Genomic DNA, 12,647 nt, shown 5'->3' on the forward strand with positions numbered 1-12,647 from the left:
TGGAAAATCTGAATTGGACTGCCCAGCTTAACCAGTACTTATCGTCCAAGCAGAATAAAGCCAACCCTTTATAAATGGATACAAACATAAGGTGCTTTGGATAAAAGTGTTAGCTTTTCATTAATAATAACAAAGTTTGATGTGATGTAAAGGGCATGTTTTTATTTTACTAATTTATTTAGCTGGCCCTTGTTTTGCTTTTTTTATAAAACAACTTACATTTGCACCCATTTATACAGCAGGATATTTTATAGGAACAGTTCAGCTCAAGTAATATGCTTAAGGGTACAACAGCTATGTTGCATAAAGTATTTGAACCCACAACCTTTTTTCCTTTTACAGAACCCTGCACACTGCTGTCTTTTCACTTTGCCAATGTTTTATCATCAAATATTTTCTTCTAGTTGGGATCGTAAAGATTAACATCTCCTCTAACGATTCTCTCACTAGTGTCTGTTTCATCTTGCGGTAAAAGTTTTATGACAGTGAAATATGACAAAAAATAAATCCCGTGTTCTGACTAATGAAAGTCATAAAACAGTTGAGGAGTACTGCCATCTATCTGAAGAAAAGCTGGAATCTAGTGTTGTCTTGGCTTGTCAAACCAATTATATTCAAAAAGGAAATGCTCATAATCAGGAACTTCCTTCTGCAGATTTGTACTGATGATTATGTCCTTGCATTTGCCTATGCATAAACTATTTTAGGTTTTTTTATATTTTGTTATTATTTCTGTAATCAATCAACAACAAACAGCAATCTAAAACAAGAAAAAAACAATCCCTCCTAACATGATTTATTATGTGTAAGAAATCAACTACAGTACGTTATATAGAAATTAGACAAGTGTATGTAATCATTTCTGTTTTATGTGGGGATGTTTTATGAGATGGTTTTCATACTGTCAATGTGAATGTCCTTGTTTTTGAATGTGGAATACAATGATAAAAGCAGTGGAATAAAGCAGACTGAAGACACAGCATGTTGATTTTTGGAAAGACTTGATGCACAGCACAGCAAAGTAATAACTTAGTTTACACACAGTAAAACGGTGGGACAACACATGAAGCTGAGGGTGCCCGTGGGATGATGATGACTGTGGTAGATGATCTCTTTTCAGGTGGCGATTGCACAACTGATGGGACAGCGACAGGACATTCAACAGGAGGGCCCAGGACAGCTCTCTGCAGGCTCTCCGGTGAGCCCCCAGTGTTTACACACCCCGCCTGGCTAAAGCTCTTAAATAGAACCAGTTCATCAGCTTTTAAAAGAGGAGTAAAAAAAGAAGCCTGAAGCTCCTACTCTAGTCATTGATCAAATAGGTCACTAGACACCACTTGATTGAACACCAGAGCAGTTGCTCACAGGATAAACTAAATACAAAGACTCAAGTCATTTTTCTGTTTTAGGTGCATAAAGCCGAGGAAGAACCATTAATTAGTCCGGAATACCAGGAAGACATTTTAATGAGTTTGCAGGACTCGTTAACAGCTCTAGCAGAAGCTCCACTGGAAGCATGGAGTGAGTCTAAGGAAAGAGCCAACTGGCCAGAAGAGAGCAAGACTTCCCAACCCCAGGTAATACACAGTCACACATTGCATCGCAGGTTCAAAGACACTGTTGAAATCTAATCAAATTGACTTTCTTCTCCAGACCAGGTGTTTTCCAAGTTAATTCTGATTGTTGTTTATCTTATTGTCAAGATCTTAAAGAGACATTTAGAGCCCTGACCACTTTATTAATATTATTGTGTAGTTCATGTGTATGTGTTGCACGGAACATCGTTCAACAAGTGCTAAACATCGTGTTACCAGATATGTGGAATTGTGTTTCTGAGATAGAAAGTAGGAATAGCACTTGCCAACAGCTGGCTTCACTCGCTGTGTTCCTGGCACTGTCCAGCAGGGGGTAATAGGGGGCCTCTTTCTGAACACATCTCCTGCTGAGGAAGGGGAAGTGGGCAGCGAGGACGAGAGAGGAAGCACCAAGTCCTCGTCTTCGGAAACATTGACTGGGAGTGTTGCCGAGGTAAAGAGAAAAGCATTTGATCTGAACTTTCTCTCTGGCTGATGAGAGAGACATCTCCAGCAGCTTTCCTCCCCTGTGGGCTTGGATCAGGGCATCTGGGTGTGGAGGACAGCTTCACCAGGACTGCGCTGGGGGCTATGCTGCTGTGCTTGAAGCTCTCCTTCTAACAACTTCTCATGCCACCCCTTTCTTCAGGGGGAGTGACCACTGTTTCAGGGATGGACCCCTTCTCGTTCTGTTTGCCATTTGGCTGCGCCCCTCTTTCTTCTTTTTCTGGGTTCTCTTTTACTCATTGATTCATTTTCTGTCGTCTTCTTCCACTGCTGCTGGTGCAGCTGTGTCAACTAGTTTTGCTCTTCCCTCCCACCAGTCTTCTCTTTCTATCAATGTTCTTGTTCCTGTTGCTGCTGTTCTGCTGGCCTTTCTTCTTGGGCTCACCTGTTTTGGACTTCTGCTCTTTGTGAAAGTGTGTTATTAGCATTATAAGGCCTACAGTAACACAAGGCCTCTAGAATGAAAATGGAGAAAGGGGTGACCTCGCTAAGTCAGCAATCCCTTTCCTCTCTCTCTGACTGAAGAGTTCGCTGTTCAAGACTGATTGAACTGAATCTTGTTTGTCTCCAAAAGAGAAGACAGCAAGGAGTCCTGATGCAAGTGTTCAATTCCTCAAGGGCACTGATAAAGTCAACTCAGTGGACTTCCTCAGAATAAGCATTACAGCACAAACTGAGGGCACAAGTGAAAACTGTGAGGCAGGGCATTTAAACCCCAGAACAGGAGGTATTCAAAGGGTCGTGGGAGTATGGAACAAGCTAGACAACCATGTGGTTCAAGCTTCATTCAACAATTGGCTGGATGAGATCCCAGGAGCAATTAGATAGGCTGTAGGCTACAGTCAGAGCAGGCAGTGTTGAAGACAGTGAGTATGTCTGTTTGACAGCTGGTGACTGGGACACAGTGGCAGTCTTTGAACCTCCTGCCTATAAACCACAGTATCTGTTCCCTTGGTTAGGACCCCGAGGAGACTTTTATCGGTGAAGAACAGGCTGACGCCCTCGGTCTGGCCTGTGAGGAGATACTTGAGGTCCAGCCTCCACCTGCCATTAAAGTAAGAACTCCTGTCTGTACTGGTTCTTCATCTGAGGAGGATTCACTTTTGACTTATAGTCCTTGATTTTCCTTAATGCAGTGCATGGTTTCCTTTAATGCATTTTGAGTGATAAAGAATTGGGAACTACATACAAATCATTTGCATACTGACTGCATACAGCATACTGACAGTATTCAGTAAATATAGTATATGCTCGTATTAACCTGGCTTGAATGTCATCAGCTGTTAACGTTATGGAGATGAACCTGTGCTTGGAGTAAAGCTTTGCTGTGTTAAAACTATATGTGAAATCCCAGATTTGTAGATAGTCACTGTAGAGCAAGTCTTCAGCGTAAATGTGAAGTTCAAGTAATGTTTACAATTTTCAAAAGGGCTTTATTCTCAAAATCTCTCTGCAGTAATGGGACATCTTTTGCAGGAAGATCCAGTCCTCTGGCCTCTGAGGGAGGGAGAGACAGTTCACAAACAGCTGGACAGATCTGGCACACCTCATGGCACGGTACTGTGCTCATACTGTACATCGTTTTCTGTCTGGATTGGTTCTGTTCTTTTTCAATTGAAGACACTTTCACAAACACACATCAGTAAACAAATCTGATGTACCCGATAACGTTTGTGAGCAATGTTAAATTTTTAAATGTGTTATGTTCCTATCTTTAATCTACAATGGTGTGCCCTCCTGCACCATACCACTAACCCCCTGTTCCCTAAAAGGAGCCTGCACCACTGAGATCCCCCACAGCAGAGAAGGAGTTGGCACTGAGACAGAAGGACACCCAGCGTGAGGAGACAGCCAGCACACAGGCCCCACTTCACAGTATGGTAATGTCAGCACCTACTGTATATACTGTGTAGTTCTACATTGTACTGTACGTGTATACAGTATATGCACACAAAATTGGCTCCACACCACACACAGTTTATCAAGTGTGATATTCAGTTGTATGCCAGTTTAAGCTCAACTACAAGTCATTTTAGTTGGGCTAAGTGTTTGCTTTAGTCCTTTGATCAGTGTATAATTTTCAAGTGTTTTGGGGAAAACCAGGTGTGAACACCTGAAGAAGGCTCCACGGCCAAAACGTTGTGTTATCTTTCTTCTTTTTTTCAGCATGGAATAAACCTATTACTTGTTCCTTTGCTAATTACTAATGTCCCTTATCTCAACTATTTCCTCCAGGAGGGACTGAAAGAGCCTGTACATCAGAGTGGAGAGGGCCTGCAGGGTCTGAGGGCCCAAAGCCAGGAGACACTGATGACTGACCCACACCCCCATGAGCTAGCAGTAAGGACACAAACAGCTAGAGGCAGCATGAGCCTGGCTCTGTATAGAACGTTTCACTCCATGGTTTTGAATGGCCTCCACAGTACTATGAAGGGACCTGTCCTGCTCAGCTGGCATGAATGCTGCTGTAGACATCATTGCTATCTTGCATCAAAACCTAGAATGTGCAACTCAAACGTCACCAGCTTTCTTGAACAATATTTATCTGTAATGCTTTCATGGTCTTCCTTGTCCCCTCGTCCACAGTTACCATTTTGTCAAATTTTGTATTCTATCCATTGTGTCAGAAATCAAAATGGTGATGGTCTGTTTCACCTCTTCCCCTTTCGCTATCCTATTATCAGGATCTCCTGGGGCAGGGTGTGGCGGCAGGACACCCGGAGGAGGGTGGGACAGAACAACTAGAGGCTCAGAGCCCAGAGACTCAGCGCACTGCCACACAGCCCCACAGCCCAGGGGTAAGAGTCATTATTGTGAGCCACAGCTGGACACAGGGGCCAACAGAGCCGTTCATCTGATGATGACAGAGACTGTTGCTTCTGCCTATATTGAAAACCTGTTGATTGTAATGAAGCTGGAAAGACTCTTTCAAGGGCCGGAGAAAACAGCACTGGATCATCCAGGCAGTATATGTGAAGGCTTGTCTTATGTTATATGAATATTCAAATTATTTTACATTGAATCGATAAATATTTTAGATCCGCATGGAATTAACGCTGGCAAAATCAGTGATGCATTTCCTACTTTCATCACTTCCCATAGTGTTCTGACCTACTGTATGAGGGCAGGTCAGTAACATTCCCTACACTGTCTGTCTGTGGCCTAGGAGAGACAAGGAGCTGCTACAGGCCAGAGTGGAGAGGGCAAGCCTGTGGAGGCCCAGGGCCCAGAGGTGCTGCTCACTGGCACACAGGCCCACAGCCTGCTGGTAAGAAACCTCATTGCTGCACAGTAGAGGTAGCAGGGTGGAGGTCTCTTCTGTGATGCAGCATGGTGATTGTATGAGCACTGCAGTTAAAAGGTGCTGAAGGAGTGTTCCGTAACTGGTCTCCTTATCCTTCTGGCTTTTATCAAAATACTTTAAAATACTCAAAGAACCCACTTCACTTGCATTGCTTGAGCACATTCAAATTTTAAAACATATCCGTAGAGATATACAGTTCTATAATTAATATATATGCATTAATATACTTTAGTTAAATTAAAACCAGATGTCACAACACTGGATGAAGTTTTGGAAAAAAATGAAAAACTCCTTTTGTGGCAGTCTTCTGTTAGGAAATATGGTTTTACTCCAGAAAATGTAGACAGTGTCTTGTTGTTTAGATGGTGTCAGTAGTTTTTAAAAATCTGTAGTGAGCAGGAAATGTGTGTCTCATCACTGATTGGGCCTATTTAGAAATGGCTGACTCACAAAGTTAAAAGGTTATTTCTTCTCGTTCAAAATCTGTTGTGTTTACGGCTTTCTCGGTTTCTCAACACAACCCTTAACCTTTCCTGCAACTTTCACGAACGGGAAATGAAGTAATTTGTATAAAAACAAGGGAAAACAAAAACAAAACCTGCATGAGCTCAGACTGGGAAACCAGAGGCGCACTTCCTTCATCCGTGTGTGAGGGGGGGGCTGTTTTCTAAACATTCCTCCAGGTTCCTATCAGGATAGCAGGAATGTAATCGCAGCCAACATGAGAGATAAGCCGCCAGTGTCAGTTACCAGCACCTCAGTCCTTTCTCTTCTGCGCGAGCTGGTGTCTGTACTGAAAGTGTGTCAGTCAACCACATGACCAGGGTGTCATGTAAATGAGTGACCTGGGGCTGCATGCTCTCCCACAGCAGTCTGACTTGTCGCCACGCCCAGCCAGGAAGTGTGGAGTGTCATGGCATTTGGAGGTGAGGGAAGCTGATTTTCAGGTCCGGGCCGGCGCAGTAGTCGGGGGAGCACACCTTTGTTGACCTTCTCGCTTGCGTAACCCGCGCGCCCGTCGCCCCTTGTCTGTCTCTCCCAGGCGCGGACAGGCGAGCGCGCAGAGGCTGGGGGCAGCCCTCCGTGTCTCCGCATGTGCCAGGAGTTCGTCACCCACCTGGAGGTTTGGCTGCAGAGAGCCGGGGACAGCTTCCGGGCTGGGCAGCCTGCCGGGGACATGCAGGGCAGCGTGGAGCAGCAGCTTCTCGGCTGTCAGGTGAGCGCGGCAGGTGAAAGTTCACCCTCTCACCTTGTTGCTGTGTGCCTCCGCGTGTGCTGCGTGTGTTTATGTCAAGCCTGTGGGTCCTGAACTGTATACAGTGCTCTGCCTATGGGAGGATATAGTGGGTGAGCTTCTTGCTATATTTTTAGTCGATTCATTTGTAATAATTAGAATTATTATACTGTCTATGCGTTTTCCCTCAGGTATCTAGTTACCGTTCTTCACAATGCAGCTACTGTTCTTCACAATGCGTTGTTAAAACATGTGGCACTGTTTCTTTCTCAGTCACAGGACTTTTCCCACAAAGCAGTGTTTCCTCCCAATTTCTGTCTCTCATTTGTTCCAGTGCTGATCAGTTTAGTTCTGTAATAAAATTCCAGGGGGCACTTATTCCTATTCTTTGGATCTGGCCAGAACAAATATTTCTTGGAGGATGCACAAGGCTTCTTCCTTTTCCCTAGCTTGTTCTGTATAGCGGAGACCCACTGCAGTATAATGACAGCTAGTGACAGCTAAATTTTACCTTGGTCGGCGGGATACATACAGGTCATACTGTCATACTAAGGAACTGCAGAGCTTTGCCCTTCTTACCTTGGAGGCACCAGTAAGATTTCTGTATTTGGCCATATACAGCGGCTTGAAAGGAGGGAACAACATTGTTGCAGTGAGTAACACGGCCACAGTATGAGACATAGAGACGTGGCAGGGTTAAGTAAACACAGTCAAGAGCACTGAGAATACAAATGGTGGGTATTTGCTGTAAGGGCAGAGTGTAGTTGTTAAGTGGAAGGCTTAGAAGATAAGCACTCCTGCAGGTTGTGTTTATTAACCTCATGCTCATCAGTTCACAGACAGAGACACAGCTAACCTTTATCCGTGCGAAAGTTTCTACACTGGATGACAGTAGAAAATAAATTATCCGATTGGTAAATTTTGATTCAAAGCTGCCAGCTCCTATACCAGGAAATAGTTAAGTTGTTTGCATTATTTAAATTAACAGGGAAAATAATGTTCTGACTGAGCTCTGGTCAAACTGTAAAAAAAATATGCTCGTTTTCTGGCACTGATAGCAAATGTCAAGCTCCTAGACTTAAAGGGCAACAAAAATAAATGTTTTAGATGTGGTTTATTTCTGATAATTAGAAGTGATTTTGTATCGAGGAGTAAGAGAGGGAAAATGGCAACTTTCATCGGTCATCTGCACATCATTTAAAAACATATTCTGACTCCTAGTAAGTGATCATTATGAATAAACAAGATGTGAAATGTACTGGATGTCAAGCAGAAGCTTTTCAAATGAAGTTTTTATTTTGTTACGTGTCAATATGTGAAGCCTCAGCTTCAACAACAGAGACATACTGTATAACTTCCTCTCATGTGGCATGTTTATATATCTGCAGTTCAGGAAGACGTTGAGAACACAGCATAGATTAATGGAGCTAATGGAGAGTGGCACTTCTACTGTGCATTAAATGGAGCTTGAAATTCTTGTTTAGAAAGATATCTTACCTGCACATACTGTACACAGATCTTTGAGTTAAAAATAGTTCCTGGGCTGAGGAACATATAGGTCTAAATATGTACGTCTCAGATTGGTACAAGAGGGAACTTAGGCTTGTTATGAGATATTATTGCGAAAAGTAATGTCTAAAGCACACTATAAGACAAATTCCTTTTCTGTAGAATGTCCCTACACACAGGTTCTCTTAAGGAGGCAGTGTTACTAAACCCTGGAAATGTTAAGTGGCTACAGTACAACATACTGAGTAATGATCAAATACACTGCTGTTTCAGTGTCAGCAAGGAAGTTAAATGTGATACAGCCATTAAAAATGTAGGAAGAAAACTTCTATGAGAAACAGAGATTTTGAAGGAAAACAAATATAAAGCAAGTAAAATATCTTCCTTAGAATTAAACAGACAGTAGTCATACTGTAGTTGTCATTCTGTCTTCTTTGGATTTATCATGAGCCTAAGAACAGCAGTGCATTTAGCTATACTCTCCAATTTCATTAGTGGTTATAATATGAAATCCTATATATGTTAATGCATAGTCTGAGAAATACTGTATGTTTTAACCTTTCTTTAAAACTCTGTAAACACAGACCACCCTTCTACAGATTATGGAGGTACAAAAAACTGTTTTGCTGACTCATCCTTCTGTTATGCGTGTTGTCAGATCCTTAGCTGTTTGTTCTCACTATAGAATAATTTGTAAATGCGAAGTGAGTTGGCTGCCTCTTGCTGAGCTCTGGCAGTCTGCAGTGATTTCTCATTAAGAGCTAGTGGACAAACACCAGGCTGATGTCCGGGCTCATTATTCCAGGCAGGATAAAAAATGAGTAAAAAGCTCCTCTGGCATTTGCTTTTAGATCGTCGGTATTCAGTGGCCTTAGTTTGTTGATGTCAAATGGTCAAAATATAATTAGTGGATAGGTGTAATATACATGAATATTCAACTTAAGGTGACCGCATTCACAAGCAGAAAGAGAAACAACTGAGGAGAAAGGAACCGACCAAGAACGAAAAAAGATGCCCTGCATGGGAAGCTCTTGCACAATAACGGAGATCTTTCACCCTGCACTTTGCCTGTTTCCCCTGGTGGGTTAGGAGAAGCTCCTGGAGATCGAGCAGAAGGTGGCTCTCTTGGCGCTCGGGCAGCAGGGCAGCATGGCCAGTGCTCAGGCGGACGTTGAGGCCCTGTCCTGCAGACTGGAGCAGCTCAAGACCAGCCTGGTCACCTTCCAGCAGCTACTGCAGGAGCAGAACCTTCCCAGCCGACTGGCAGGACAGGTACAGAACAGGTCTAGAAAGTGACAGTGAAACACAAACTAAGGGGCACTTCTGGAAACAATTTGGAAGGGCATTTGAAAACAAGAACAGGAGGCAATTGTGTAACAAACTACCCGGCCGTGTTGTTGAAGCTGATATATCGACTTCTTCCAAGAAATGGCTGGATAAGATTTTTGGATCAATTAGCTACTAACTCTCAAACAGGCCAAATGGTCTCTTTTCTCAGCCCAGTACTGAGAAAGGGCAGGAAGGACAAACGGCCTGATATTTACTTACTGATACAGTGGGCTCTGTACAGCAAAACAAACTGCTGAGTACAGGGCTAGCATTCTTTCATCTGCTGTAACTCAGCAGCCGATTTCATTTTACCAATTTAAGCTCTAGAACATCAATAGTGTTTGATTTGAGCATTTTCATTTTTGGGAAGGATTTTAGCTGTGCCGGCCTTTAACTTGCTCCTTTTGTCCCTTAAGTAAAAAAGTGCGTCATGACCAATACTCAACTTCAAAATGTCTCTGACTGCCATGCAGGAGGGGAAGTCGCCTCTTGAGCACCCCCCAGTGGAAGGGAGGCGTCAACAGAGTGCAAGCGTACAGGAGATGCTGACCTCTACCAGTGGCAAGCTAAGCAGACAGAACAGCCTGCAGCAACAGAGGGTAACACATCCACGGGTCAAAGCGGACCCCTGACCAGCATGTTCACTCGACACAAAACCCTGGCTCGATAAATCAAATAGAGCTGATTCTATGTAAACACTTACTTTTGCATGATTTAAGGAGGAATTACAAGAATTCAAATACCTTAAGTGCTACAGTGTTCATAGTTCCAGCATAATTTGCAGAGATTGAATTCCTGAGAAATGAAAGAGGTATGCAGAAACACCAGAATAATCAGGCACTAAAAAAGTTTCAATGAATCTGAATCTTAAACATTTGTGCACTGCTGCAGTGAAGCAGCCAAGTTAGTTTTCAGTCACATCTCACACTGAATGAGACTGCCCATCTGTCTGCTGATGGTAAGGCAAAGGAAGTAATCAGGACTGGGGGGGGGAGAGATACAGTTAGCTTGCTAAGCAATGCCTCACCCCTCCAGGTGCTAACATCTCCATTTAGCCCTGCTTCAGCTAGCCAACCCCATCCCTCACCAAAACACCTCAGCCCCTTTTCCTTCTTGGCTATCCTTATACACCTCTTAATTAGCCCAGAGGTGTGGCTAATTCCACGCAGAACCTATCCTGAGAGCTCCTTTCCCTGAACTGGAATTTCACTCCCTTTGAATGCTAATTAATCAATCAGGCCAGGCGTGCCTCATTCTACAGGTTTTTCCAATTATCAGGTGGCTCTCTCACAAAGCCACCTCTCTCAATACCTCCCAGAGAAGTCATGCATTGTAACAAGTGTCACTGTTTGTCCTCAAGGCTGAGATAAAGAGTGATTCTGCACTTACTGTGTGTAGCTAATACCAACAGAAGAAACATTGCTTTTCAAGTGGGTAAAACTGTGTGTGAGTAGGGTTTTGTCTATGCATAAGCCTTAGATCTTAAGGTTAAGGTAAGATAAGGTATTGGGTTGTAGTTAAAGCTGGGGCTGGAAATTTGAATACTGTAGGTTGGAGTTGAGGATAATTAAAGGGTTAGGGTTAAAGGTAGGTATGAGTTTAAGGTTAATGCAGGAAGGCAGTATGCTGTATGACAGACACCGCTGCTGTCTCCCCAGGAGCTGGAGCAAGAGCTGAGTGAGCAGAGAGACCTGACCAAGGCCATCGCTCTGCACCACGGGAGGACACGCCTGCACAGCCACTCTGAGCGAGACCCCAGCCAGTCACAAGTCGGCAAGCCTGCTCTCGGGTACGTGGACTGCTCCTGCTGCTAGCCATCACAGGGACAGCCAGGCTCTCTCCTAGTGCTGAGCCTCATTCCAGAAACAGACGCATGAGGCGATAGAATAAAAGTGAACGTAGTGGATTTTGCGCTTGAGTGAAAAGTAAAGTCTAGTTTGATGTCATGCTAATGCCTTTTTTTTTACACTTTCAAGCTTCAGACTCTTGTTAAAGTAAAATGCTGTGTTTAGAACAGTTTAATGAAGCAAACAGCTGTGGAATTAAACCAGGTTTATTTTTTTAATAAGCTGAATGAGTCAGAACTACTCTGCAGATGACCCCTGGCTTTGCAGTACATGAGGAGGTGTTCCGTGCTTCTTCACTAGATGCCAAGGTAAAGGCCAGAGTCCTGATGAGCCCCCGGCAGGAGTAGAGATGCCTGTGGAGACGTCCGGGTCTAAGTGGCAGCCACTGGAGAGCAAACTAGCTGCAAGACTGACGACGCTGGAGGAACTTGTACGGCAGGATCTGCCGTCACAGGTTAGTCTGGAGTTTTCCCAAGTTGAAAATCAAGTTGAAAAGCAGTACTCAAGCCACGAGGAAAGAAAAAGCAACACACACTCACTGGTGAAAATGGGGCTGCATTTTCCCAGCAAAACCCTATGAGGAGCACATGCAGATTCTCAATTCGAAACGCTCCTGCCTGCAGGTGGTGGTGACAGATGATGGAGTTTCTGCTGCTCACAGCGGCATCGTAAGCAGCCCCAACACCCATGATGTGCAGGAGATACAGGCACTCACCACCCGACTCCGAGAGCTTGGCCACAGTGTACAGTCCATCCCAGCACAGGTGAGGAGACAGAGAGGCATTCCAGCGTGCATGTGAACAGGAGGAGCACTGGTGCAACTCACTGCTTCTTCCTTATCTTTGCCTGCTATTTGTTTCGTCAGCCTCACCCCTCTGAGGAGTCCTGCTCAAAGCTGGATGAGGACCTCTATGACATTTTGACTGGGATTAACCTGTCCCTTGGCAGTATGGAGGACTTGCTGCTCAGTCACTGCGATCTGTCCAGGGAAGACACCCAGCTGCAGATCCCTCAGCTAGAGGCGAGTCTTGTCCCCCCCATCATCCCTAAAAACAGCTGACAGAGCCCAGCCCTGACCCCTGATGAAAGGGAGGTCTAACTGGCCCGTCTTCAGTGTCCTTCATCTAATAAACACTCTGATGTGCTCAGCAGATGTCTGTATGACATGAAGATCTCTGTTTGCGTACAGTTATTACAGAAATCAGTCACCTATTTAGTCTCAGTCTGAGCACAAAACACAAGACACATCAAAGTCACACCACTGTTATTAAAGAGGAGATAAATAGACTCATCTTTAGGTATTGAAGAGAAGTTTAATGTTTAACTATTAATACATTTACAAA

General features: G+C 44.0%; 1 protein-coding gene across 4 annotated transcripts in view; it reads left to right on the plus strand.

Annotated features, from left to right (window-relative positions):
* The window catches only part of syne2b (spectrin repeat containing, nuclear envelope 2b), a 151,950-nt gene that overhangs the window by 83,336 nt on the left and 55,967 nt on the right, over positions 1 to 12,647 (plus strand). For all 4 annotated transcript variants that reach the window (XR_011190212.1, XM_069193151.1, XM_069193149.1 and 1 more), the window contains 17 exons: positions 1,121 to 1,198; positions 1,410 to 1,577; positions 1,903 to 2,028; positions 3,041 to 3,136; positions 3,558 to 3,638; positions 3,854 to 3,961; positions 4,317 to 4,421; positions 4,766 to 4,879; positions 5,248 to 5,349; positions 6,255 to 6,311; positions 6,428 to 6,601; positions 9,218 to 9,400; positions 9,931 to 10,056; positions 11,116 to 11,246; positions 11,605 to 11,758; positions 11,928 to 12,068; positions 12,170 to 12,325. Coding sequence is in view for 3 of the 4 variants with exons in the window: in XM_069193151.1 (XP_069049252.1) it covers positions 1,121 to 1,198; positions 1,410 to 1,577; positions 1,903 to 2,028; positions 3,041 to 3,136; positions 3,558 to 3,638; positions 3,854 to 3,961; positions 4,317 to 4,421; positions 4,766 to 4,879; positions 5,248 to 5,349; positions 6,255 to 6,311; positions 6,428 to 6,601; positions 9,218 to 9,400; positions 9,931 to 10,056; positions 11,116 to 11,246; positions 11,605 to 11,758; positions 11,928 to 12,068; positions 12,170 to 12,325 (2,100 nt within the window). In the remaining variant the exon portion in view is untranslated. The remainder of the gene's footprint in view (positions 1 to 1,120; positions 1,199 to 1,409; positions 1,578 to 1,902; positions 2,029 to 3,040; positions 3,137 to 3,557; positions 3,639 to 3,853; positions 3,962 to 4,316; positions 4,422 to 4,765; positions 4,880 to 5,247; positions 5,350 to 6,254; positions 6,312 to 6,427; positions 6,602 to 9,217; positions 9,401 to 9,930; positions 10,057 to 11,115; positions 11,247 to 11,604; positions 11,759 to 11,927; positions 12,069 to 12,169; positions 12,326 to 12,647) is intronic.

Source organism: Lepisosteus oculatus, chromosome 8 (genome assembly GCF_040954835.1).
Source record: "Lepisosteus oculatus isolate fLepOcu1 chromosome 8, fLepOcu1.hap2, whole genome shotgun sequence".
NCBI classification, from domain to species: Eukaryota; Metazoa; Chordata; class Actinopteri; order Semionotiformes; family Lepisosteidae; genus Lepisosteus; species Lepisosteus oculatus.